This window comes from Corylus avellana, chromosome 2, assembly GCF_965113065.1.
Source record: "Corylus avellana chromosome 2, dhCorAvel1.hap1.2, whole genome shotgun sequence".
Classification (NCBI taxonomy): domain Eukaryota; kingdom Viridiplantae; phylum Streptophyta; class Magnoliopsida; order Fagales; family Betulaceae; genus Corylus; species Corylus avellana.
In genome coordinates this window covers 24330277-24357999 of record NC_142491.1, presented here as the reverse complement: position 1 = coordinate 24357999, position 27723 = coordinate 24330277, and the positions used below count along the sequence as shown (strand labels likewise).

The 27723-nt window shown below is 37.7% G+C and overlaps 2 protein-coding genes and 1 pseudogene across 2 annotated transcripts; 1 reads left to right on the top strand and 2 right to left on the bottom strand.

Annotated features, from left to right (window-relative positions):
• The first annotated feature begins 216 nt into the window (after nucleotides 1-216).
• On the top strand, nucleotides 217-5213 carry LOC148587537 (uncharacterized; annotated as a pseudogene).
• Nucleotides 5214-13137: 7924 nt separating this feature from the next.
• On the bottom strand, nucleotides 13138-14236 carry LOC132167189 (protein PLANT CADMIUM RESISTANCE 2-like). Its single transcript, XM_088512670.1, has 4 exons — nucleotides 14167-14236; nucleotides 13965-14036; nucleotides 13644-13856; nucleotides 13138-13217 (listed from the first exon to the last, which is right to left on the bottom strand). Exons 1-4 carry the CDS (start codon nucleotides 14234-14236, stop codon nucleotides 13138-13140), a joined length of 435 nt encoding a protein of 144 aa, XP_088368796.1.
• Nucleotides 14237-15609: 1373 nt separating this feature from the next.
• On the bottom strand, nucleotides 15610-27166 carry LOC148587536 (uncharacterized). The gene is made up of 5 exons (XM_088513698.1): nucleotides 26878-27166; nucleotides 26512-26799; nucleotides 25447-25932; nucleotides 25163-25315; nucleotides 15610-15707 (listed from the first exon to the last, which is right to left on the bottom strand). Exons 1-5 carry the CDS (start codon nucleotides 27164-27166, stop codon nucleotides 15610-15612), a joined length of 1314 nt encoding a protein of 437 aa, XP_088369824.1.
• Nucleotides 27167-27723: the final 557 nt, after the last annotated feature.

The window sequence follows — 27723 nt, the reverse complement described above, 5'->3', positions numbered from 1 at the left end:
TCTATCAGGGGTGAGAAGGCATGTCCTTGCTGTATGCACTCGACAAGGTCTAAATGGTTAAAACATGGCCATAAATGGTGTTTTATGGGGCACAGGCGACACTTGTCCATGGATCATCCGTGAAGACAGAACAAAAGAACATTTGAAGGCAACCAAGAACTAGAATGTGCCCCTGATGTGCCAAGTGGAGATGAAATCTTGAGTCAATTAGAAGGGATGGTGTTTGGGGATGAGAACGCCGGTAAGGCAAAGCTAGATGATAAAGAAAAGGGAAAGAAGAGGAAGGCAAATACTGGTAATGTAGTGTGGAAGAAGAAAAGTATTTTATTTAAGTTGCTGTATTGAAAAGATAATTTATTGCGGCATAACGTTGATGTCATACACATAGAGAAAAACATGATGAACAACATACTTGGTACAATATTGGACATTCCAGAGAAAACAAAGGACAACCTCCATGCCCGCACAGACTTGCAAGAAATGGGTTTGAGACATACATTTCATCCCTAACTGGTGAGGATGGTAAGACCTATATGCGACAAGCTTCTCACAGGATTTCCAAGGCTGATAAAACACACTTTTTGAAAGTGCTACGAAATGTAAGGGTGCTCGACGGATATGCTTCGAACATTTTCCGTTGTGTACGACTGAAGGACCGTATGATATCGAGTTAAAGAGTCATGACAGTCACGTATTGATGCAACAACTTCTACTTATTGCATTGCGTGGATCATTTCCAGGCAACGTGGTTATACCTCTTGTTGAGATGTCTGCATTCTTCAAGGGTCTATGTTCAACAACATTGACACAAGAGGATATTGACCGATTACCAGGTGACGTCTGTATGACGTTGTGTAAGATGGAATAGGTATTCCCCCCTCGGCTTTTTTACCAACACGATTCATGTGGTCGTGCATCTTGTTCGTGAATACTGACTCGGTGGATCGGTACAATATAGGTGGATGTATCCGGGAGAGAGGTAAAATTTGTTTACGCATATTCTTGATTTTTATTTTTCACTCCAATACAAGACAATTACTAACTGAACTGATTGACTGATCAATGTTCATATTTAGGAGCCTTGGAGTGTTCAAATCTAATGTGCACAACAAAGCGGCTCCTGAGGGCTGTATTGCGAAGGGCTACATAGTAACTATGTTGGTGACATTCTGTTTGAGATATTTAGATAACGCACCAACATTTCACAATAGAATTTAAAGAAATCTAGATGGTTCAAAGGGACATGGAGCACGAGTCGGACTCGACTGAATCACATTGACACAGATTCACCGGTATATTATGTTTAACTCGGATGAGTTCCTTCAACTGCGGACATAAGTCGTGGTCCTTCACTGACATATTTATGTTCAATCAACTTGTACCATTAGTTTTGAATTATAATGAAACTAATTTCGAATTGTAGGATGCACATAGTTACGCTTAGGCGATCATGCAATAGAGGGCAAACAACAGAAGATTAGTTGGAAACCCAACATTATGAACTGTTCTGCGAATGGTACCATGACTACGTAAGACTAATGTGATGTTTAACAAAAGAACTGTTGGAGTATATTTGCTTCTGGTTGAAATCAACTAAAAAAACTAACCTTGCGTTTTCCATTGTACGTAATATATTTATAAGTAAATCGATTCAGGAAGGAACTTGGTGACAAATTGGTAATGCATTGTAGAGGGCCGAGGGGGTCAGCAGTCAGATACAATAGATATGTGGTTAACGGCAAGCTGTTTCACATTATTGCATATGATGTCGGAAAGAGGACTTAGAACAGCGGGCTGTGTGTGCCGACTGTTGATGGCGAAACATACTACGGAAAGTTAATAGAGGTACTTGAGATTGAGTAAAATGATAGGACTAAGTACGTTATGTTCAAGTGTGATTGAGCGGACAACACGAGGGAGAAGGGGTACAAGGTGGACAAGTATGACATAATACTTGTCAACTTCAAAAAGCTTGTCCACACGGGAGAGCTGATTACTGATAAGCCGTATGTGCTAACTTTACAAGTTGACTAAGTATTTTACGTATAAGATGATAGGGACCCAAATTGGGCTTGCGCTGTAAGGACTAAACTTATAAACGTATATGACATTGGTCAGGGTGAATGGCCTCATGATGCATGTGCCAACTACCACGAGTGTGAGCTGCTCCTATTGACTAGTAATATTAATCACAATCTGTAGGATCATATCGAATACGTCAGACCCGACTTTGATCCAAACCAAAACTATATGATTGAATAAAAGTTGAATATATATATATATATATATATATATATATATATATATATATATATATATTGATTGGTAGTTGTTCACTACACATTATATCAACACAATTAATTAATTTGTGTATTGGGTAAAATTTGGTATATATCTTATTTTTAATATGTGGGTCATTTATGTATGGTAGTGAATATTTCATATATTGTATATGTAATTAATTGGATGCGTGCTGTTTTTTTGTAAGTTGCCATGAGTACTAGGGGGAAGACAAGAGGACAGAGGCCCTCGTCTTTAGTGCAGCAGTCTATGTCGCATGGGTCTCTATCGGACCACCTTGATGACAACGAGCTACAAGATGTTGCTCAGCTTATAAGGCAACAAGACGGGTATTGACCATTACTTCCAGGTGATGTGGAAGGGGAAATCCCTGTCCTTAATATATATGGTCCAACAGGCTTGGCCCAGATGAGGTTTTGGCTTGAGCCATCTCCGTACAACAATGATGCATCATTTCATCCAACTCGCTGGTCGACATGCAACAAGTTAGGGCTGAGTTCTCATGGCCATGCGGAACGGCTATACGATCAACCTAGAGCAGGTACGGAAGACAGTGGGACACAGCTCCCGAAAGACATGATTGGTGGGACAGGTACCATATATGACTCGCAGTCCAGTGACACTGCTCTCGCTAGCTGGTTAGGCCCTCGCTAGGTCTAGACGATAAGTAAGAAGTATATTGGCCCAAAATACAAACATATAAGTCTTAATTATTTGTAATTAGTTTTCAATTTGAAATAACTTACATCGGTTATTATTAATCTGTTAGGTATCGATCCAGATGGAAACACCTGTTTAAAGGTGTTCACCATTAACGACTTTCACAGGTTGCCGGGGGTTCCTACCGGGAAAAGGATCGTACTCGAGTACAATAGTTCTTGGTAGCCCATAGGATTTAGCGCTATAAGGTTTAAACGAATGACCGGTAAGATCGTAAGGAGCAGAAATTATGTCCGGATACGGGACGACTGAACGAAGGTACCAGAGCGTATGAAGGAGGATATATGGGACGCCATGATGGTATGTTTTAACTGGATGTTATACGATAGCATGTATATTTTATTATGTCAAACCCTCCTAATACATGTATATATACACTTTATGTTGTACATATGTATGTGTGTTTATATGTATATACATATACACATTTTTGGTTTTTTTAATTTATCAATTTTGAACTTGTGCAGGTAGATTTTTTCGTTTCGTCTGAGTGCAGTATGTTGCCGTAAAGAAGGACGCATTTCGAGATATGGGTACCAAGCTGAGGGCTTGGAGGCACGAGTTAAAAAAAGATCTTGCCATTCAACCAGACGATACTCCGGACACCGTACGAGCGAGAGTGGGGCAAGAAAGGCTCTCCGAGTACAACCCTTTCGACTTGAAGATCTTGTTGGATAAATGGTGTAGCAAGAAGAACTAGGTAGGTCATGAGTTATACTAGAATTTTGTGTAGTTTCATTAATTGTAATTGTGTTAGTATTAACATATTAAGAATGTTAATTGTGTAGGAGTATGCTACGCATATGAAGAGCTTGCAAGCATTGAACAATACGCCTCATTGCACCAGGTCAAAGAGCTACGCTAGGGTGACACATGAGGAGGTATGTGTGTAATTTACCCGATACTTATAGATGTAAACATCCGATATATATATATGTTCTATTTTTTCGGCATACCGTAAGTGTGGGCACTTCTCCTACACAAGCACAGTCTTACATCCGCACACATAAGAAGAAGGATGGTTGATATTCGAATGACATAGTCAAAGAGAGATGTGTATGCTAATCACCTTTCATATGTTGTTTTGTTTATATATGTGTGATAATTTATTTGCGATTAACAGTTGTATGCCGCATCAATAATTAATGTATCATATAGGAGAGGATGGAGGAGCTTATACCCATCGACCCTACAGCATCGTTGAGCATGATAGAGGGGATGGTTTGGTGGGCGCCGAACAACGCGTACGCCCAGGTAATTGGAAATAAGCCTGAGTACTCTAATAGGGTTCGGCAGGTTGGACCGGATGTTCTACCTATGTGGGGCACCATACACTCATACTATACACCGTCACAGGCATGGTCACAGAACATCAGGCACTCCGCGGTCTCACAAGAACTTCTTGACAGAGCATTTGAGGCAGAGAGGGCATAGCACAAGGCACAGGTGGATGCACAGTTGGTCGCAGAGCGAGCACAGATAGATGCGCAGTTGGTCGCAGAGCGGGAGCAGATAGCTGCGCGGGTAGCTCTACAAGTGGCAAAGTAGGTGGCTGCGTAGTTGGTTGAAAAGGAGGCTCAAATGGCATCGCATCTTGTGGAAAAGGAAGCTTAGATGATAGCAATGTTTGAGGCCCGTTTTCGCCAGCTCGAGAAAATGATGTGGTCGAGCTCCACGCCCGAGGTGACTCAATACAAGGGAGCGCCAGATAGAGCTTCCCCACCCTTTGCGATTGTGAGATCGTCGGTCGATAATCGATCAGGTAATGACATTTTTTAATGGTCAATATGGTTTTAGAACTGTTCTTATATATATGTGCACTTCTAAATTTAGAGTTTGGATATATTGTAGTGATTTTTATTAATGATGTTGCAAATCCTGTTGAATTTGGTTTATATCATGGTTGGTTTGGTGGTGGATGTGGGTTAGAGCTTTGCATTTGAAGTGTTTGGTATCGTGAGATGGACCACTATGGTCCTTGTAGAATGTGACGTCCATTTGATTTGATTGTTGGGGGTGTAGATATAAATTTGAATTTGTTGAGTATGATGACCTTTGTTTACATAGTAACGTTGCTCAATGATTAAGACTTGATAATATTCTAGAATATTGTTTGGTAATTGTTTGTTTTATCATTTGTAGCTAGTGGCTATGGAGAGGATGCTATTGATATCGATGATGACTTGGATTGAACAAATGGTTGGCCATTCGCACTTGGTGTACATAAGTTATTTTGTTGATGTAATTGTATTTGTGATAGTTTTCTTGATGTAGTTAGATATATATGACAACAGAGATAGTTTTATTGGTGTATATGTCTTTATTTGTGGTTGGTGTATTGTTTTATTGGTGTATAGTTTTTGTGGTTGGCTATTCGCACTTGGTGTATATGTCTTTATTTGTGATTACAGAGATAATTTTATTGTGTCTTGAAGTTGGTTTTGGTTGATAGTTTGTTAGATGTACATTGAACTTGTATGTTTGTGATCAACGTTGATGGATATGTATTATGTTATTTGCATGGATCGATGGATAATTCTATTGTAGTACATATATAAATTGTATATCAAGTTAAATCCAAAATTCAGGTAGAGCCCCGAAAAAATTCAAAAAATATATAGAGGGGGAAGCAAAAAAAAAAAAATTAAAAATGACCATTATTTTTGATGTGTCAAGTTATGACACGTCACAATTTATTGACGTGTCATAATGGTTGACACGTCAGTAAATTTCTGACGTGCCATTCTTGACATGTCAACCATTACTTTTTGAAAGAAAAACATTTCAATTTCTTTGATAATAATTACGAGCATAAAGCTCTTACATCGCATGAGCACAAAGCCTTGAAAATGGAAATTATAGCCGAAGCTACAAAGATACAATCATTACCTAAAACCTCCGCTAACTTATGACTAGTTTTCAGTTGAGATAACAGATCTGCATAAGACAGACACAATCCAATGCATAGGTAGCTCAAATTCCTCCTCGACCCAAAAGCCAGGATAAAGTTCACGTCCACAACTCAAAGGCCTGGACCAAAAATCACATCCATGACCCAAGGTTTGGACCAAAGTTCAGTTCACATCCAAGCAGGCAGATCGAGGGGCCAAAGCCTTATTACAAACAGAAGCAAGAAAATCGAAATAAAACGTGGGCGAACCAAAGAGGCAGAGCCTTATTACAAGCAAATAACATGAATGAAATACATATAGGGAAAAACAGGAACAAAGACAATACAAGGAAAGTAAAACAAAACGGAAATAGGCACACACAGCGTGGATGCCGATAGTACACTCGCCGAAGACCGACACCGGAAGGGAATGCTGGAAGCTCGACGCGGCAGGGACACGGAAAAAGGCCCAAAATAGTGGACGAAGGGAGGCGAAGCCGATCGCCAGCTGGCCGGAAAACCATCGCAGCAGGGGGCGTTGAGGCTCTTCATTGGAGGGGCGCGAGGAAAAACCCAGCAACGGACGGTGGGTGGCAGAGCGGGTGGAGGAAATCGGTGGTGAACACAAAACAAAACAAGGGGGAGTTTGAAAGAAACCTCAAAATCAGCACCCACACTAAGTGGCACAATTGCAAAGCTACAAGAACAACATACCAAAAACACAGCAAAGAAACAAAAGGGAAAGGAACAGAAAACAACCAGAGAGCCCCGCCAGAGACAAAAACGGAACAAAGAGGAAGGGGCAGCGGAGAAGGGGTAGGGAGGACCCGGGCCCAGGACATAAAGTAAACTACTGGCACCCAGTGCAAGGGCAGGCGAGGGGGAGGAGGGAGGCAGCAAACGGCCATCCCTCTTCCGCTCACCATGGGGGAGGGGGCTTACCTGAGGCTGCGGCACTAGAGAGAAAGCGAGAAAACCCTAGCCTAAGAAAAAAAAATTTATGTCAACCATTACTGATGTGTCAGTAGTGGCACGTCAGCAAAAATTTTGACATGGAAGGAGTGGCACATCAAAGTTTTTTTTGATGTGTCAATACTGCCACATCAGAAATTTTATTGACGTGTTAAATTGCCACGTCAATAAATTGTTGATGTGGTAATTTTACACGTCAATAAATTTTCTAACGTGCCATGAGTGGCACGTCGAAAAATTTAGGGTTAAATACCTAATACCCCCAAGGGTTTGACAACTTTATTTTTACTCCCTTGGGGTTTCATTTTTATCATAGGAGGTCCCTGTGGTTTTGATAAATGACCAAGTTATTCCATCCGTTAGTTGACCTAACAGAATTTCACGTAGACCAATCAGATGTTGACACGTGGCACATACTTAATTGTTTAATTTTTAAATTAAAAAAATGTATTATTATTATTATTTATTTATTTATTTTTTAAAAAAAAAAGAAGGAAAAAAAATTGGGGGTGGCTCTTAGCCATTTGGGGGTGGCCCATGGAGCCTAAGGGGTGGCCGAAACCACCCCCAGCCACCATTGGGGGTGGTTTCGGCCACCCCCTAGGCTCCATGGGGGTGGCCGAGCCACCCCCAGTACCCACTGGGGGTGGGTTTTAGCCACCTCCTTGGGCACCAACGGGCCACCCCGTTGGAGCGAAGCGGGTGTCCGAGCCGCCCCCAGTATCTGCTGGGGGTGGTTTTGGCCACCCCCTTGGGCACCCAGGGGGTGGCCAGGCCACCCTCATGGCCAAAGGGGGTGGCCGAGCCACCCTTTAATGGCCAAGCCAACAACAATTTTTTTTTTGTTTTGTTTTTTTTAAATACATTTTTTTTATTTAATAAAAAATTAAAAAAATTAAGTAGGTGCCACGTGTCAACATCTGATTGATCCACATGAAATTCTGTTAAGTCAACTAATGATCAACTAACGGATTAACTAACTTGGTCATTTATCAAAACCACAGGGACCTCCTGTGATAAAAATGAAACCCTAGGGGGTAAAAATAAAGTTGTCAAACCTCAGGGGGGTATTAGGTATTTAACCCAAAAATTTATTGACATGGCATTTTCTGACTCATCAAAAATTTTTGACGTGTCAGAAAATAACACATTAATAAATTTTTTTGATGTGCCACTTTTTGACACGTCAAAAGTTATTGACTTGTTAGACAGTGACACGTGAAAAAACCATCGTTTTTGACACCCATAATTTTAATGCTTGACACACGTCAATAATGACACGTTAATAAAGTTTAGTGACGTGTCAAACCACCTAACACGTCAAAAATAACCTATCAAAAAAAAAAATTCATTTTTTGTAGTAATTGATTGTGTGGCCACCATTAGTAGAGAGGCGGTTGTGTGGCCACTTCGATCTAGTTGGAATACACACCTACCCCTCATTTGGCGGGTTTGTGTGGTCACCCTTGACTTATTGCATGTGGCGGCTGCGTGTATGTGATCACTTTCAACCACAATAGAGGTGGTTGTATACTTGTATGGCCTTTTTACTGCGTGGCCAACTTTGACCGAGACAAAGGTGGTCATGCAATTATCTCTCTTTTGTGGTTATAAAGTCACTATTTTTTCTTTTAAAATATATATAATTTTTTAATATTTTTAAATAGTAAGTTAGCCTCTACATGGATAGAGTTTTCCTCCAAACCCTGCGTCTGTAAAAATGACATGTATTACTTTGCATATGAAAAACAAGTGCTTTTTTTAATTGCAAAGACAAAGTTGAAATTTTTTTAATTAAAAAGTTGTATAGTTGGAGCAAATGCTTTCGCTCGAGTGGCCTTTGAGTGAAAGCGTTTGCTTTTATAAAGAAAAAGGAAGAAGACAAAAAGTAAAAGATCAAATATTTGATCACTTATTAGTTCCAACAGTATTACAAGCTATAGCATACGGCTTACTAATATATTCTGCATTATAAGCCAGCTGACAACATAAGTTTTTATTTTTATTTTTATTTTTATTTTTTCCGAGTGAAATACAAAGCCGAAGACAATGGGACACAAAAGAGGTTGCTATTATTCAACATTATAGATAAATGAATAAGGTAGCAGCACGACATTAACACTCCCCATGCATGCATGCATATTTTGCTATAATTCAGATCCTCCCACTACACAACACCACTCTACGGCTTCATCGCTCCTTCCACAACTGGAGCCATCGCCACTCCTTGATTCTGCATGTGTATGTTCCCATGCCATCCTATTCATATATATATATAAAACAAAACCAATCGTTCATTCATAACCCATTAAACTAAACATTTAGTTTCAATTGTATTTCAATTGATATATATAGAGAGAGAGGGAGGTAAATATTACCAACAGACATGTCAAAATTAAACCACGGTTTTTGAGCTCACGATACTCTTGGCACAAGGCACAATGAAGGCAGAAAAAATGAACACAGCAATCCCAACATGGGCTCTCCTTCAACATATATTGTCTTCGCAGTTTAGATCAATAATAGCACGAGTAACAGAAACCACAACCAGTGAAAGCACTGATCAAGTAAAACAGGGCCGCGTTTGCACCGCACGCTAAATTTTTTCACAAATAGACATGCACCTCATTATTTCTTTGCATGAGTAATGCTATTTAGAATATGATTATGTTGAAAAATAAACCTTTTAAAGGTTTTTTTAGTGCATTTTGATTTTTTTAGAGTAAAACAAATAATTTTTATTGAAGTTTTTACTAAACAAACCCACTTTTTATTTGACACAATTTTTTAAGTGCTAAAAGTACTTTTAAGTTTCATAACGCAATCCCAACAAGTTCTTTATATATTGCTATATATAGATACGACTATCATACAACTCGGTTATATGATAGTAAAAATTAACCATTAGATTAGTACTTGTAAAAATAACCAAAGGCTAATTTTTCTTGCATGATAATCATATAACAGTCTACTAAACCATGTGAATTGACGAAGTCAGAGTTCAAACCTAGAATTTTTAACTTTGATATCATCTTAAATCACAATTTTTACTAAAAGAGTTTATAGAATTTATTCATTTAACTAATACTCTAACAAACTTTAGATATTGTCTGTATAATATATTCTTTCTGTTCTACTTACAAGTTGATCCTCAATCTACAATCTCAGAGACCTGCCCAAAAGTAACACATGGACACCGACATGAGCATATATTAATTAGTTTTAAACCCCAAATATTTCAATCACCATATGTACACAAGTATTTTCTTTTCTGCATATATACATATATATATATATATAACATCTTCAAGCAAGAAAGAATAAAAGGATAGGGAGTTTACAGCTGCGCATGTCAGAGAAGCAGTCAAAGAGGCCGGTTGACCAAGGGCCTTCTTCACTCTTGGGTTGAGCCATTTCAGAGCCAGCAACCTTGTCTCAACGAGCTCAGGTAATTTGCACATAAATGGGAGAAAATTAAACCAGAGAGTGGAGAGAGCTGATTATTCAGATTGCATGTATATATATAATTAAGGTTGGCTCTTGTAGAATGCTTTTGCGGTGAATTAGGCTTTTTTGCCCCCACAATGCAAACGTAAGGTGAGAAATTAACATCTCCCAGGTGGTCCAATATAATGCATGCATGTCGTGTTCTTGTAACTTGTGTTTGGCAATATGTTCATCTCCCAGCTGGTCCCTGCCGCTGCTGCCACTGAAAATGGAATTTTGGGCCCACCAGATCCACCAACTAGAAAACAACAAACAAATTAACAAAAAAAAGAAAATGAAAAGAACAAGAAAGATTAATTGACATGGAAAACAACAAATAAAACCAGAGTGAATTCGAATTTGTTGCTCCTTTCATCAACCACGGAGGTCGATGGGATAGCTTGGATGGCTATTTGTTTGGGTGGTGTCCAATCTATTTGTTGTGAATTCATCTTGACCTTGGTTTTATTAATTATTGGTCCAAGAAGAATGCAAAAGAATCTGCTTAGTGGGTAAAAAAACCCTCAGAAAAATGAAAAAGAGTCTGCTTAGTGCTTAATATCGATTAACTATACGGTGTCTGGTGATGCTTTCATTAATCTTGCATAATTTGTTAAAATCACCACCACAAAATTCCATGCTATGTGACTATTTTGAGTCACTTAATTTTCTTTCGATTTTGATGGAACTTGAGAAAGTAAAATCACTTTTATTTTTCAGAAAGTACACTCAGAGTTTTCTTGAATAACATTAATAAACGTTACAAAATATCAAATACCACTCTTTGATGGAACTTGAGAGGGATCTCGTAGATCAGAATGGATATAATTCATTGTACCCACTTGTTTTGTAGATATCTGTATTGGACTTGACTCTTTGCTACTTCCTAAAAACATAATGCTCACTAAAGTCATTCCAAGTTGTCACTTCCAAGGAATTGAAGGCTTATTTGCGATACGCCATATTTTTGCCTCCGGCCAATTTCCTTATACCCTTTTCTTAGTTGCTTAAAAAAAAAAAAACAAAAACAAAAAAACCTTCACCATTAAGGCATGTCAAGATTCCTCATCCTTATGACATCTACTGCATGTTTTCTTAATTTACAAGGAAAAAAGGTAATGGCTTGTCCAAAAATTGTCCTACTTATAAGCTTGGCCTCCATTTAGCTATACCTACTTCAAGAGCTTCTATAAGTGGTTAATTAACAACAAAATATTGAAGCTTCTCTAAGTTGTTGGAGCTGTTCAAAATGCCTATGCAGTCTTGTTTAACCACCTTCTTCGCCTTTGAATTGTATTTCTCTCCGAGCTTAACTTCTCTTCACTCTAGAATAATTTTCTCCTGATCAACCTTCATCCTTGTACTATCAACAATATTAACTCCCTCAATTACAACCTCATGTACAATCTCCTCCTCACCTCCATCACTGCAATGCCCCAGATTAGTTAATTAGAATAATTAATGAGGAGAGTTATCAATTAGCAGTACTTCTGAAATTAATTAACTTATAATTAATTGGGGAAACAAACCTAAACACGTATCAAGGTGAATAAAATAGTGGCGTTGCAGCTAATGACCTCTCATTAGCGGCAACATTGGGGTCACTGTTAATAATATGGACGTTAATGAGCAACATTCTTGTAGTGTGAAGTTCATAAATGCTAAAATACAATGACTCCTTACAATCTCACTCCAAATGATCCCAAGCTCCAACTCAATCTTGTACTTGCTAAATTGTGAAACAAACAAATGTTTCACAGGTGGAAAGGGTAGCAACTACGTAAGCAAACATCATACAAAAGTAAAACATGAAATAAGCTCTTAAAATATACTCAAAATGACTTCTAGAATTGCTCATTTGCTATCTTGCTCAATGTCACCTACAAACGAGGGAGGAAGTTTTAGTTTTCTTCATCTTATCTCAGACTTGTTAAAATGAGTAAGTGATCTCTTATGAATTAGCTACACCAATTTTTGTTAAACTGACTTGTTTCATTTTTCTCTTAGGTTTAAGAGTTTGTTTGCTACAAATACTTGTTACGAATGACCAAAAGGGAAGCTTTTGAATATTTTATTAGTTTTCTAATAAGAATTACTAGTTTTCTTTTATTTTGTGTCAATTTTTTGGTTGAATTATTGATTTGGAGAAAAGTTGTGAATCTTGTGTTCACCATCTTTAATTTACAACCGACTATGTCACGCTGCATCACCGACCAACCTTATAATGAGACTTATTTACGGTTAGGGAAGGGACCAAGAAGAAAAATAAAATGTAGATTAAACCATCAGCCCTCCATGATAGTGTAGGCTAAGCAATGGAGACCATATATGGTCCTTTTTCTTTGACATTTCGGCTCAAGATTATGGCCCAATTCGAACTGGCCTTCTCCGATGGACGAGATTACGCCACGCCAACGGGAAGCAAACAATTAGCCCTCAGCGGTGGGACACTAATTTGAAGATCCAAAAGCCGTCAATTGCTTTCTTTCTTAAAGGGAAGATCGAAGACCATAGTAAAAGATCAAATATTTGATCGCTTATTAATTCAAACAGATTACACAAGCACATAAATTATTACAACATTAATATTACAAGCTAGCACACGACATAGCTAGGTTTTTTATTTTAAATACGTACAAAGCCAAAGTACCGAAGGACACACAAGAGAGGCCAGCAAAGCAAACCCAAGAAGGTACAACGTTAAATATTATTATATTATTCCAACTAAATAACACTCCCCATGCACGCATGCAAATGATCGATCAGCATCACCGCTTCATCCCTCCTTCCACAGCTGGAGCCATTGCCAGTACTCGTTGATTGTGCATATGCGCGTTCCCATGCCATCCTAACCATATCCAGCAACCAAAACCAACATACCATTAATTGATATATTAATTTTTAAAGTAATGGTTAAGTGATTAAATTTACCTCTTCTTATTAGCTTAAATTTTTGGGACAAGTGGTGATTTAATATGGTATCAGAACCAAAGATCCTCGGATCAAACCTTAACTTCCGTCAATTCATCTCTCATTTAAATTAAATGTTCCATGTGTTGGGCTTCGCCTATTAAAAGGGAGTTGAGCCCACACGTAAGGGGGAGTGTTAAAATAATGGTTAAGTGATTAATTTTACAAATTCTTATCAGCTTAAGCTTTTGGGACAAATGGTGACTTAATATGTATAACCAATTAAAATTAAATAAAATAAAATTAAACATTATATATTTAGTTTCAACTGTATTTTTTGATATATATATATATATATAATTACCAAGAGACACGTCAAACCCACGGTGCTGGAGCTCACGATACTCTTGGCACAAGGCACAATGAAGGCAAAAAAGATGAACACAGCAATCCAAACAGGGGGTCTCCACCAACATATATTGTTTTCGCAGTTTTTGACGATAAAAGCACGAGTAACAGAAGCCACAATTTGTGAAAAGACTTATCAGGAAAAACAGGGCCGCGTTTCCACCACAGGCTGAAAATTTCCACAAAACAAAACTCAAATGTTAATTAATTTATTTGCTTAATATTTAAACTATATATATATATATATATATATATATATTCTTTCTGCTCTACTCACAGGATGTTCCTTTATCTACAATCTCGGAGATCTGCCCGAAAGTAATACATGGACACCAAAATGTCACGAAACCTGTAACAGAGTTAATTAGCTTCAAAATGGAAAAAAAAAAAAAAAGAAAAAAAAAAAAAGGAAAAAAAAGAAGAGGAAATTAAACAAAAAAGAAATTTTAATATAATCTCTTAAAGAAAAAGGAGTTTACAGCTACGCAGGTCAGAGAAGCAGTCCCAGAGCTCGGATGACCATGGGCCTGCAGTCGTTGGTTGAGCCATTTTAGAGCCAGCAACCTTAATTGTTTCAATGAGCTCAGGCTTGGAAAACAAAAATGGGAGAAAACCAGCTCTGCATGGAGAGAGCTGATTATTCTGATTGTATATATAGAGAGAGAGCACGTGTGGATGTGGTGCATGTGAACTGTAGCAACAAGATCTTCATAATAATGACCATTTTTTAAAAAAAATGGTCATTAATGTGAATAAAAATAAATTTTTATTATTTTTTTATTTTTTAAATATCAAATAAAAGAAGGACCAAAATAAAAATTATTGCTTCAGAAAATTTTTTAATTTTCAATTTTGTTATTTTTTTAAATTAAAAAAAAAAAAAAAAAAAGTAAAAAGTTGGCCCCAAGTTAGACCTGTATCATTCATCATTTTGAAAACTCAAGTTCTTCTAAGTAATTGGAGCATTGGAAAGAATATATATATATATATATATATATATATATATATCAGAGGATTATTCTCTCCTTTCTTTTTAACTCGTTTTCAAGAATTAATATAATTTCTTCCAAATTTAGGTGAATCTGGGGAATTGGCGCGTCTAGCCTATGTGTCGCAATCAGATTCCGAGTTGGACCGCACATTAGAGAGTAGTCTCAATGATTCAACCTGGCTGGCATGAGAGATTAGAAGCAGTAGATGATTAGTCATTGAAATTCCTGTTTGGCAAAGAACCAGATGATCATGATCATGGCATGTGATGCGATGCGGTCTCGTCAAAAGTCCTGTATGCAAGGAAGAACGAGATGCTCCCTGCCCCCACAATTATCACATGTATTCTTGGGCACCATCCCCTTTTTGAATAAGATTCCAGGGAGAGATGTGATGCCTCATGAGTCATGCATCATGCAATACATAATTTATACGACGTCACATTCATCTCCAGCTACAATGGAATTTTGGGCCTACAGTACCCTAATCATCCATTATATGGACGTACATTTTATTATTTTATTATTATTATTAATATTTTGCAATGATGGAGAACCCCTCTAAGAAATGAATTGGGTAAGAATCTAGCTTCATTAGGGAACATGATTCCAAAGAATTGTTTGTCTTTAAAAAGATTCAAACCTTTAGCCCAATAAGAATATTACCACCAACACCAAGAAGGCCATTACCATTTGAGCCATTCAATTATAAAAGTCTTAATTAATAAAAATGAGGACCAGGACTTGTTTGTTTGCACTCTCATGATTTAGGCTCAGACTTGGTCTTGGTTTCAAAAATGCGAAGCCTAATAAAGTATGTGAGTTTTGGGTAACGTTGTCTCTCTCTTTGAAAGAGAAAGAGAGTGACCTGGAGAAAGGATATCAGCAGCTATGAAGAAGCATGGTGTGTAATAAGACAGGATTAGAAGCAGATCATCCGATAATTTTTAAATGATCGCTTTGGCATTTTTCTACGTTTTGAATGTTCAAACGAATTTCCTCGATGACAATAGCTGGTTGAATGTGTATACCTTTCATAAAAAATGGCCAATTAATCTCAAGCAAGAATTCACTAACAAAGTTAATACATATGGGCAATTTTCTTTTCAGCAACACAAAAGATTAAATAAATAACTCTTCAATATGTTAGAATATGTTTCTTACATTGACATTATTCTCCATATCATTGTGATTGAATGTTAGTATAAATATATGGTTGGACAACATATGCTACGATAGGATATTTACCTTTTATCAGATTGATTGTATTGATTGCTTTGATTATCGTAATGTATGAGCATTTTGTATTGTACAAGCATAAATGAATAAGATCAAAATGTAACCCTTAAGATCAAGAAAAAAGCACCAAACTCCCACAAGACAAGAAAACCCACATCAACATAATTAATAATCATAACATTTAGCCCCAGAGGTAATATCAATTCATCATGTAGGACGTGAAATAGGATATATATATATATATATATATATATATATATATATAAAGTTTTAGTTTTATTTTACGGAGCTCATACTATGCGGTCATGCTGCAAAAGGGGTGTTTTACAGCATCCACTCTTGTGATGACACATCACCAAGTTTATTTTAACAAAATAAGATCAAAACACGAGATAATAACAAACAAAAAACCAAACCATCTGCCCCAGCGACAGCGAACCCACTGGCGACAACAAACCCACCGGCGACGGCAGACCCAGCCGTGGGTCACCTTTCCGGCGACTTTGGGTCACCCTCTCTAGCGATTTCTGCCAAACCCAGCCTCAAAAATCGATTCTAATGCCTCAAAAATTGATTCTAATGCCACAAAACTCGTTTCTAATGCCTCAAAACTCACTTTTAGATTTAAAACTAAAACCTAGAGGGGAAGGTTAACCCTTTTTGTGATTTTATCACCCTAAAACCGGAGATCACAGCGCCGGAGCCATGCTGTCACTCACAACGCCGGAGCCATGTGAAAAAACTAAAAAAGCAGACCCAAACCGGAGCAAGACCCATTGGGAAAAACCAAAAAACTAGGCCCAAACCGGAGCAAGACACACGCGGCCAGCATTTTAGCAGACCCACACCCAGCGAGACCCAGCTGTGGGTCTCGGTGGCTGGCCAGACCCAGGTCGGCCGTGGCTTTGCACAGACCCACCCACAGTGTTCTTCTTTCTCTCTTTGATTTCAACTTTTCTTCTTCTTCGAGTTGAAAATCAACTGCATTAGGCTGTAGGTTTTTTTGTGCTTTTTTTTTTTTTGGCTTTATGTGATGTGTCCTTTTATTGGGTGCTCCAAAACACCCCTTTTGCAGCATGACTGTATAGGACGGTTTCTCTTTATTTTATTTCTTTTCCTACTAGGATTATGTTTTTATTTTATTTTATGATTTCTTTTCCAATTATGATTATGTTTACTTTTTCTACTAGGATTAAGTTTACTTTCCCTACTAGATTTAGATTTACTATATTAATAGGATTTCTCTTCTATAAATAAGCTAGCTTATTATGTAAAACTCATTCATTGACTCATTAGATAGAAAAATTACTCAATTTCGGAACTAGGTTAAAATGATACAAATCTTAGTATTTTTATCATTTGATTTAGTCAATTTGATTTAGTTTTTATTTTAGCAAGAAAAATCACTCAATTTCATAACTAGGTTAAAATTCAATTGATTTAGATAGAAGTTTATTTACACAAATACAATTCCCTGTGGATTCGACCTCGCACTTGCAAAATCTATATTGCAAACGACTCGTGTACTTGCGAGTATCATTTAAAACTGACAACAAGTTTTTGGCGCCGTTGCCGGGGAATTGTTTTGATTTGTGAAAATAAATTTTCATTCTAGATTGATTTTATTTTTCAACTAGTTTATAGTTAGCAGTTTTTATATTTTTGCAATTCCATTTTATTTTATTTGTTTCTGTGCAATCACTAAAAAAAAAAAGAGAGAAAAAAATTTTGTTGGTGTTTTTTTTGCAGTTTTGGAGGAATCAGTCTGATGCAGCGTAGGATTGTGGTGAACAAGAAAAACAGCAAGTAGAAGGGATAAATATTTCTAAGATTGTGAGACTATCACAAGAATCAAATAAATCTTCTTAAAAACTATAGATTCTATCTATGGTTTAAGGAAAAACACAAAGAAACTCAACTCTGAGTAATTCTTATTAAACAAACTCAATAATAATCATAAACTGAATTGTTAAAGGCTATAAGCATATATTTATAGCCCAAGACTCCTAGTCCTAAAATAACAATGAAATAAAATTAATTTAGAAGTCTACGAAAGACAACTAAACCAAATAAAAGACTAACAAAGAAACCTAATTCAAATAAAGACTGAAAGATAAGATAGAATAAACAACTAACAAATAAACCTAATAAAAGACTAAAAGATAAGATAAGATAAGATAAGATAAACTTTGAATTCCAATCTACATCACAGTCCCTGCCAAGCCGCTAGAGCGAACATCAATACACTCCAGAACAATCGAGCACAAGGCAGCAAGGAGAAGCAATACGTGCACTCGATCCTTCTAACCTGTGCTCAAGTGCATAGCAGACTTACGCTCGAGCGCACCAGTGCAATAACAGCACCTCTGACGGACCATCGCACGCCTGCGCTCGATCACTCTTCACCTGCGCTCGAGTGCATCTCCACAGACACTAGCAGCAAACTGGCAATAGCTGAGAAAAAAAAAATTGCCAAAACTTTTTGGTCCTTTTTGTGAGTGTTTAGTTTTCTGTTTTGCATTTATTTTCTTTGTTTCTCTTTTATTTTTATTTTTTGAATATTTTGTGTTTGGTAGTTTAGTTTAGTTTAGTACTTTTGGTGTTGTGCATGCTTGGTCAGAGATCTTTGAACTTAGAGTTAATAACTTAGATACCGAAATAGAAAGAACTACTAGGAGAAATCTGAGAACACCTACTGAGTTAGAGGCTGTTGAGATGGGAGGTCGACGTGATATACTCGAGAATGTGGAACATGCTAGAGCTGAAAATGTGGGAGATGCTAGAACTCTTAGGGAATTGTTTGCACCTATTGCAACAAACTCTCTTTCGTGCATAGTATTGCCTGCAACCAACACTACGCACTTTGATCTTAAACCTCACATCATCCAACTCTTACCTTCATTCCGTGGTCTAGATCTTGAAAACGCATACAGTCATGTGAAGAAATTCCTTAACATATGTGCCACATTCAAATTTCAAAACTTTTCTGAGGAGTCTGTACATCTGAGACTTTTCCCATTCTCTCTACATGATAGAGCTAAGGCATGGTTGGACTCCAATATGCCTAGATCTATCACTTCTTGGGAGACACTTCATAGCAAGTTTCTGAACAAGTTTTTCCCAATGTCCAAAGTCAATGAGTGCCAAAGGGAGATTAGTGGTTTCACTCTGGAGGAGGATGAGAAATTTCATGAGAGTTGGGAACGGTTCAAGGGGTTGCTAATAAAATGCCCTCCACACAGATTTGAGACATGGAGGCTCATTTAGTTCTTCTATCATGGATTGACTCAATCCAATTCATTTTTAAGTTTGACGGGAGATGAAGCTTACAGATCTTTGGATAAATTGTCCGACAATTCGCAACAGTGGAATTTTTCAAGTTGTCGGGACAAGTCCACTCGTGCTCCCAAGAAGGGAGGCATCTACGATGTGAAGGAAGACACGGATTTAAAGTTAAAGATAGATGCCCTCACCCAAAAGGTCGACGCTCTCACAGTGAGCCAGTCCATCAATGCAGCTAATGTATTCAATGCTGATAGTTGTTCCATCTGTGCTAGTCCTTTGCACTTAGCTCATAATTGTCCATCTTTGCTGGCTTTTGCCAAGTGTTTGATGGAACAAGTGAACGCTTTCAATGATTATAGGAAGCAATCAAGTGGACCGTACTTAGAAACCTATAATGCAGGGTGGTGGAACCACCCCAATTTTTCGTGGAAGTAGAACCAACCGAGAAATCAGGGAGGAGCTCCTTGATAAGTGCTAGAATATTCATATTTTCAGCCCTTAACTTGCATGTTTTAATCCTTTAGTTTTGGTTAATTAGGCCATTTTACTTCATTTTTGTAATTTCTTTGTTTTATAGGCTTTTGGAAGAAAATAAAGCGTTTCTGGAAAAATTCCAAGCTTAATGGGCAAATTAGGAAGATCTAGAAGATATGGTTAAGCTTAACCAATCATGGTTAAAGTTTAATCAAATAAAGGAAAGGATTAATTCGGAATTTCTCAATTTGAAGTCAAATCGGATTGGATGCAAAATTGGATTCTGAATACGTCTCGGTATTTTGGCCATAACTTTCAGCTCAGATATCCGATTGAGTTGATTCAAGTGGCATTGGAAAGATAACTCAAACTTATACAATTCATTCTGAAATAGAATTTTCCCAATTCGGAGTGCTGCAAGGCCAAAATCACGCCGCAATATAGGACCGCAATTATGGGCGAATCCTATTCCGATTTGGGCTTAGGTTTTCTTTAACCTAATTGGGCTTGGACTTAAATCTCCGAAATTCCTAGGATTACTAGGGCTTCTAGAACTCCCCTAAGCCCTATAAATAGACCTCTAAGCCTCACAATTGGGGGATGAGACGAAGACGCGCCGGGGGCGCCGTTCTTGGTTGCTTTCCGTGTTTTCTGGGTTTTTGTAGCTTGGAACTCGAATTCTTTTGTAAGTTTTTAATTTTAATGAAGTAATTTAGTTTCTTTATGATTTCTTTTGTCATGAGAGGCTAATTCTTCAACTAAGGTTGAAGATGAAGCCTCACCATTGATTAGTTTTATATTTTTATGTTTCGTTCGTACAAATCCGTCGCTTAATGTAATGTATGTTCGTTTCAGTTCAATTGTGTGACAAAATTGTGATTGATTGTTGTTTATAAATCACAAAAATGTTGGATATTCGTTGTGTTTCATCCAACGGATACATCGAATGATTTGATTGAGACTTATATCCATTGTGATTTACGGATATAATGGATGATTTGATCTCAATTGGATATTCGTTGTGATTTGTAATAGAGATGGATTCATCGAATGATTCAATTGGTTTATAAAAAAACAATAGAACATATATAGGGTTTAATTGTTTGTCGGATGCATGAATGAAAACATAAGACTGTATGCTTTGATTTGGTGAGGTGAATTCTAAAACCTTAGTCGTTTATCTTTTGATTATTTTTATTTTATTTAGTTTATGTTAGTTTATTTTCAAGATCAAAATCATTCGGAACTAGGTTAAGATATAATTGATTTAGATAGAAATTAAATTTCACAAACACAATTCCCTGTGGATCGACCTCGCACTTGCACAAACACTATATTGCACATGACTCGTGCGCTTGCGAGTACAATTAAATTTGTACATCACTCCTCATCGTGCTCAGAATCAATACCCTCCCGAATTTCTTCGACCAGTGCAGAATCAAGGTCGCTCAGCCCATCCAGCACAACCTCCTACATTTCAATCTACCACTCAAGTGCCAGCATCTTTGTCACAATCATCTTTGGAAGACACACTATAGACATTCATACAATCAAACAGCCAGACCATACAAGAGCTCAAGAATTTCACTATGGTCAATAGCTAGACCATAAATGAGGTTAAGAATGTCACCATGGTCAACACCCATGCAATTGCTAAAATGGAGAGTGAGATCAGACAAATAGCAAATCACTTGGGTGAAAGCGAGAAGGGAAAGTTCCCAAGTTAACCCGTGCCCAACCCGAACGGACAATTTGAGGTTGGAAATTCTTCAAATCCTATGCACGGGCATGAACATGTGCAAGCTATTGTCACACTTAGGTCAAGGAGACAAGTGGACAATCAAGTGGTTCTGCCAGAAGAGAACCCTGCTGTGCCGCAAGGGCCAGAAAGTCATAACAATGAGGCGAGAGATGCTGAGTCTTCTAGAGTCATACCCATTGTCGAGGATCCCCCAAGGACATTTTTTCCTAAAGCTCCTTACCCAGAAAGATTGCAAGCTCCCAAGAAAGGAGATAAATTTGAGGACATTTTGGAGCTGTTCAAGCAAGTCCAGATTAACATCCCGTTTTTGGATTCCATCCAGCAAGTGCCATCATATGCCAAGTTTTTGAATAACTTGATCACTCTCAAGAGAAGGACAAATGTCCCGAAGAAGGCGTTTCTAACCGAGCAAGTCAACTATATCCTTAAATACAAGCTACCCATTAAGTACAAGGACCCTTGGTGTCTTACAATTTATTGCATGATCGGAGTTAGCAGGATTGAAAGGGCTCTATTGGATCTTGGAGCGAGTGTGAATCTTCTACCTTATTCAGTCTACCGACAATTGGTATTAGGAGAATTGAAGCCCACATCTATGACACTCCAGTTGGCTGATAGGTTTGTGAAGATCCCAAGGGGAATTATTGAGGATGTGCTGATTAGTGTAGACAAGTTTTATTTCCCTGTGGATTTCATTGTGCTAGACACGGAACTGGTTCAGAATGTTGGGATTCAAATACCGGTGATTTTAGGGCGACCCTTCTTAGCTACGACTAATGCCCTAATAAGTTGTAGGACGGGGGTGATGAAGATCTCTTTCGGGAACATGACACTAGAGCTGAATATCTTTGATATCAACAAGCAGCCACTTGAATATGATGAGGTCAAACATGTGTGCTTGATTGAAGAGATAATTTATGAGACTATTAGTGAGTCAAGCATGGAGGACCCCTTGGAAGCATGCTTTGCTCAATTTGGATGTGATTTGGACTTGGATAAGTTACTTGAGCAAGCTTATGCTATTTTGGAGTCTGCCCCAGTGGTGATCGAGCAGTGAGAATAGGGAGACCACAGTGCCAAAGCCCCCCCAGTTGGAACTTAAGCCTCTACTGGACACCCTCAAGTATAAGTTTCTCGGTCTAGCGGATTTTTTGCTTGTGATTATAGCTTTCAACCTGGTTGATGCTCAAGAAGATAAGTTATTGGATGTTTTAAGAGATCACAGCGAAGCTATCAGCTGGACCATTGATGATAAAAAAGGAATCAACTCCTCGGTGGTTATGCTCAAGATACATCTGGAGCAGCATGCCAAACCATCGAGGGAGCCACGAAGGAGGTTGAACCCCGCTATGCACGAAGTCGTGAGAGCTAAAGTGACTAAGTTGCTAGATGCAGGTATCATATACCTGATTTTAGACAGCAAGTGGGTGAGCCCGATTCATGTTGTGCCTAAGCGGGCGAGATTGACGGTAGTGAAGAACAAGGATAACGAGTTGGTCCCTACTTGTATTCAATCAGGATGGAGAGTATGCATAGACTACCACAAGCTAAATGCCACCACAAGGAAAGACCACTTTCCTTTTCCATTCATTGATCAAATGGTGGAACGCTTAGCTGAGCATGAGTATTATTGTTTCCTGGATGGTTATCCTGGATATAACTAGGTCCCTTTGGACCCCGAAGATCAAGAAAAGACTACCTTCACCTATCCTTTTGGTACGTTTGCCTACCGTCGCATGCCTTTTGGGCTATGCAATGCACTCGCCACTTTTCAGTAGTGCATGATCAGTACTTTCTCTCACATGATAGTACGTTTCCTGGAGATTTTCATGGATGACTTCTCAGTCTTCGGTTCATCTTTCGAGGAATGTCTGCACCGCCTCACTCTTGTCTTAGTACGGTGCAAGGAAAAGAATCTGGTGCTAAATTGGGAAAAATGTCATTTTATGGTAAAGAAATGGATTGAACTGGGGCACGTCATTTCTCATCGTGGGATTAAGGTTGACAAAGCGAAGGTGGATTTGATTTCCAACCTTCCTCCCCCACATACAGTGAAGGAAATTCGTTCTTTTCTAGGCTATGCAGGATTTTATAGACGGTTCATCCAGGATTTCAGCAAGATTGTTAGGCCCCTTTGTAAGTTGTTGGTCAAAAAGATCCCATTTGTATTTAACGAGGATTGTGAGCCAGCATTTGGGGCTTTGAAGAAAATTTTTACGTCCACACCGATAATTCAACCACCCAACTTGGGTGTGCCTTTCGAGATCATGTGTAACGCTTCAGATTATGCAGTTGGAGCTGTTTTGGGGCAGCGTGTTGATAAACTCCCCCATGTCATCTATTATGCTAGCAGGATACTAAACGATGCACAACTCAACTACTCCACCACGGAAAAGGAGTTGCTTGCAATCGTATTTGCTTTGGATAAGTTTAGATCCTACTTGCTAGGATTTAAAGTCATTATCTACTCAGATCATGCAGCATTGATGTATCTTTTCTAAAAAAAAAGATGCTAAATCTCTTCTCATCCGGTGGATGTTGTTGCTGCAAGAGTTTGACATAGAGATTATTCGGGATAAGAAGGGTTTCGAAAATGTGGTGGCTGATCATTTGTCCAGGTTAATTGTGGATTCCACTGAAGAGGCCACCCCCATCTCTGTGACCTTCCCTGATGAGCAATTGATGCACATTGCTCACAATTATGCTCCATGGTTTGCTGATATAGTGAACTATCTTGTCACCGGCCAAATGGCTTTGCATTGGGGACGACAAGATAAGTCTAAAAAATTTTGCACTTAGCTAAATACTTTTCTGGAACGATCCATACCTGTTCAAGTATTGTCCTGATCAGATCATTAGAAGGTGTATTCCTGAGCATGACCAATACAATGTTATCTCCTTTTGTCATGATCATGCCCATGGAGGCCATTTCAGTGCTCAAAAGACCACTGCAAAGATTTTGCAGTGTGGATTTTATTGGCCTTCCCTTTTTCGGTATTCTCATGCATATTGTGTTGTTTGTGAGCATTGCTAGAAGCTAGGGAGTATTTCTAGACAGAATATGATGCCCCTCAATCCCATCTTGATTGTAGACATTTTTGTTGGATGATCCTGAAGAAAGGCGTTTGCTTTTGTGAAAGAAAAAATCTAGAACTGCATAGGTAATTGGAAGAATAAATTCCTCTCTCAGGCAAGGAAAATTTTTTTTACTAAAGGTAGTGGCTCAGGCTATTTCTAACAAAAATATCTATCTTTTTTTATCTACTATAAAAGTTAAAGAGTATTAATGACAAATAATTATGTTTTTTAATGTGTGTTGTGTTACATTTGGTACCACTTTCTTTTGCATGTATGAAATATGAAACATTAGAATGTTTAAATTTAGAGTAATGTTATTTAGTAGACTGCTATAACATTTTTCTATTTTTTTGGTTGAAATAACATTTCTCTTGAATTTATAGTTGGGAGTTAATTATATTTATGTATTTTTTTTAGGCATATATGTTCATATTTCAATTGATAGGAATAACTTGCTAGAGTGTTAGGTATAGCTTACTCAATTTTGAAAAGAAAAAGAAGATCTGATGTGGCAATTCAATATTATTGGATGATGTTATATATAGAGCTTATACAAATTATATCCAACCTACGTCTGTGCATAACCAAAAACCCAAAAAAAAAAAAAAAAGTTAATGAAAAGTAAAGCAAAAGGAGATTGGTACTAACAGTACTTGTAGATCCATCGTTTCCAAAAGACGAGCCGATTTCCACTCGGGAATGCAGAAGCCATAGAAGCCAAGGCGTGCAATGGGCTCCGTTGTTGTCTGTCTAGAGCAAGAACCAGACGTGGACACCGTTGAATTAAATCCAAAGCAATATCTTTTGTGTTACGCCAGCATACACAGAAAAAAAATTGAACAAAATGGGAATTATATATATTGCGAAGATTTCGAATCATCAGAAATAACGACCGATGGATTGTTAGACTTGGGCGAAGAGTTCGTTGCTACCTATTCTTCTGTTATATATAGCCTCTGTACAAAGTGTAGCGCCGTGGGCTGCTTTTTCTTGTGTTAGATCTTCCAACGGAGTGAGAGAATAGAGATAGCGACCCAATTCTATATCCCCATTGAGAATAGACTTAATACTTGGAATTATACCAGAAGAAGATTTAATGTTGAGCAAGTTGTTGTTCTTTCTAAGCATGCATGCAGCCATCCTGTAGTTTCCAACATTAATTGTACTCCATGGAGGTGTGTTACCATAGCAATTTGGTATTGCCAAGTCTTCCTCTGACATTAAATCCACTAACTTCTCCACTATATGCTCATGCCCAGCATTAATAGCAATGTAAAGAGCCGTCTCGCCATAAAATGTGATTTTTGCAGCCGCTGCACCCGGTTGGCGCTTAAGGAACTCCTCTGTAGCATTCCAATCACCACTTTGCACAGCTTTCTTTAAGGCCTCATACTGAACATAGTCGTCGTTCTCATTGCCTGCAAAGTTTTGCTTTTTCGTTTTCATGGAATGATAATGAAATGAAGCCATGCATTCTGACATGCAACTATATACCCGATGTTCTTTTTCTTCCATTTTTAATTTCAGAACTAACCCAATATGTAAAGGTCAGTATATTGAATACTTGCCTAAAACTTGTTTATAACATAGGAAGCTTGGAAGGAAATATCTTATTGAAAATTAAAATTATATTTAATTCATTCATTTGGTGAGGGCTGGCCCTTTGCTATGGCCTATAGCCACCGCGCTTCTTTTATTTTTGAATTATATTTTTTATATTTTATATTTTAAATTAGGTTAGATTTACCTAGTGAAACATATAATTGACATATGATTTGTCAAACATAAAATATGTTTCATCAATTTAGTGGTCTAAGGTGGCACACCGTCAATTAATTGAAAAGTAAGGTGACGAATATACGCATTTAAAGCTAAGGTAAAACCTAAAAACATATTTATCACAAGAAAACATAAGAACTATTTTTGATATTTCCCTTAATCTTATTATTTGTTTAGAATGTTTGAGCATCTGCACTGTTGAGAGTTGAGAGAGAGACCTGAGTTGGTATTTTTGTCATACTTTTCTGCCAACGTATCCCATGCAGTTTTTGCCGAACTAATCTCAATAATGTTAGAAAATGTGTCAGGTCCGCATGAAATTTGGGTAGCATGCAAGGCCAAGGAATTCTTCTTACTCCAGGCTTTAAAAGTAGCTTCATCATCTTCTATCCTTGGAGGTTCGGTGGTTGCTTCAATTATTTCCCAAAGATCATGGGCCATTAAATAGGTTTTTACCCGAACACTCCATTCCACATAATTATCTTTCTTAAGATCTTGAAGAACAACTGCACTCAAAAGCAACCTTTGTTTGAGCATGTATGCGCAGTTTTGAGAGAGAGAGAGAGATAGAGAGAGAGAGAGACCTGCCAAAGTATTCCATGCAATTTGAGCCGAACTAGTATGCTTAATCACACACAATGCATCCGGCCCGCAAGAAAGCTGGAGCACATTTAAAGTAGTGGAATTCTTGTTGTTCCAAGCCTTGAAAGCAGTTTCATCATCTTCTTTCTTAGGAGGTTTTGTTGTTGCTTCAACTATTTCCCAGAGATCTTGAGCCATCAAATAGGTTTTCACCCGAACACTCCAAGCCGCGTAATTATGTTTGTCAAGAACGTCAAGAACAGCTACACTCAAGCCATCCTTTATTTCCATGTTTAATCTGTTAGTACATCCAAATGGTGTTAGGAGCATAATGAAACACAGTGAAAATACTAATAGAAAGTCCTTGATGAACTTCCCTAATCCCGTTGCAGACTATTAACAAACTTTTAATCATTTGGTACTTCTTATTTTTTCCTGATTAATTAATATTTATTGGGAAAGCCAACAACCAACAAGCAACATACACCGTTACACGAGATGACCGAATGGGTGTGATGCAAAATGAAAAAAGAAAATTAATTTAGAGTTGGTATTATTTTGTGATTTTTTTAATATTTAATTTATGTTTTTAGAGTCCATATTTAATAATGGGCTTGCCCAAAAGTTAGTCACATTAAGGTTAGAGTTTATAGACAGTTTAAGATTGCATTTGAGAAATTGAGTTTTTAAGTCAAAAAACATTTTTTGGCCATTTTTAAGCTTTTTGGACCCTTAAAACACTTTTAATTTTTTTACCAAACGAATATTTTTTTCTTCAAAATGAACTTTTTTAGTGTTAAACGCACTTTTAGGCTCCTTCCCAAACAGGCCCTTAGTGTTTTAGTCTA

What these genes read in the sequence shown, in the direction of transcription:
- LOC132167189 (XM_088512670.1), bottom strand. Translation starts at nt 14,236, where the DNA reads ATGGCTCAACCAACGACTGCAGGCCCATGGTCATCCGAGCTCTGGGAC. An exon ending in TGTAGATAAAGGAACATCCT is followed by an intron (nt 13,857 to 13,964) that starts GTGAGTAGAGCA and finishes GGAAATTTTCAG; the next exon opens with CCTGTGGTGGAAACGCGGCC. An exon ending in TGGGTTTGACGTGTCTCTTG is followed by an intron (nt 13,218 to 13,643) that starts GTAATTATATAT and finishes GGATATGGTTAG; the next exon opens with GATGGCATGGGAACGCGCAT.
- LOC148587536 (XM_088513698.1), bottom strand. Translation starts at nt 27,166, where the DNA reads ATGGAAATAAAGGATGGCTTGAGTGTAGCTGTTCTTGACGTTCTTGAC. An exon ending in TGCATGGAATACTTTGGCAG is followed by an intron (nt 26,800 to 26,877) that starts GTCTCTCTCTCT and finishes TTTTGAGTGCAG; the next exon opens with TTGTTCTTCAAGATCTTAAG. An exon ending in ACGATGGATCTACAAGTACT is followed by an intron (nt 15,708 to 25,162) that starts GTTAGTACCAAT and finishes TTTTTATGAAAG; the next exon opens with GTATACACATTCAACCAGCT.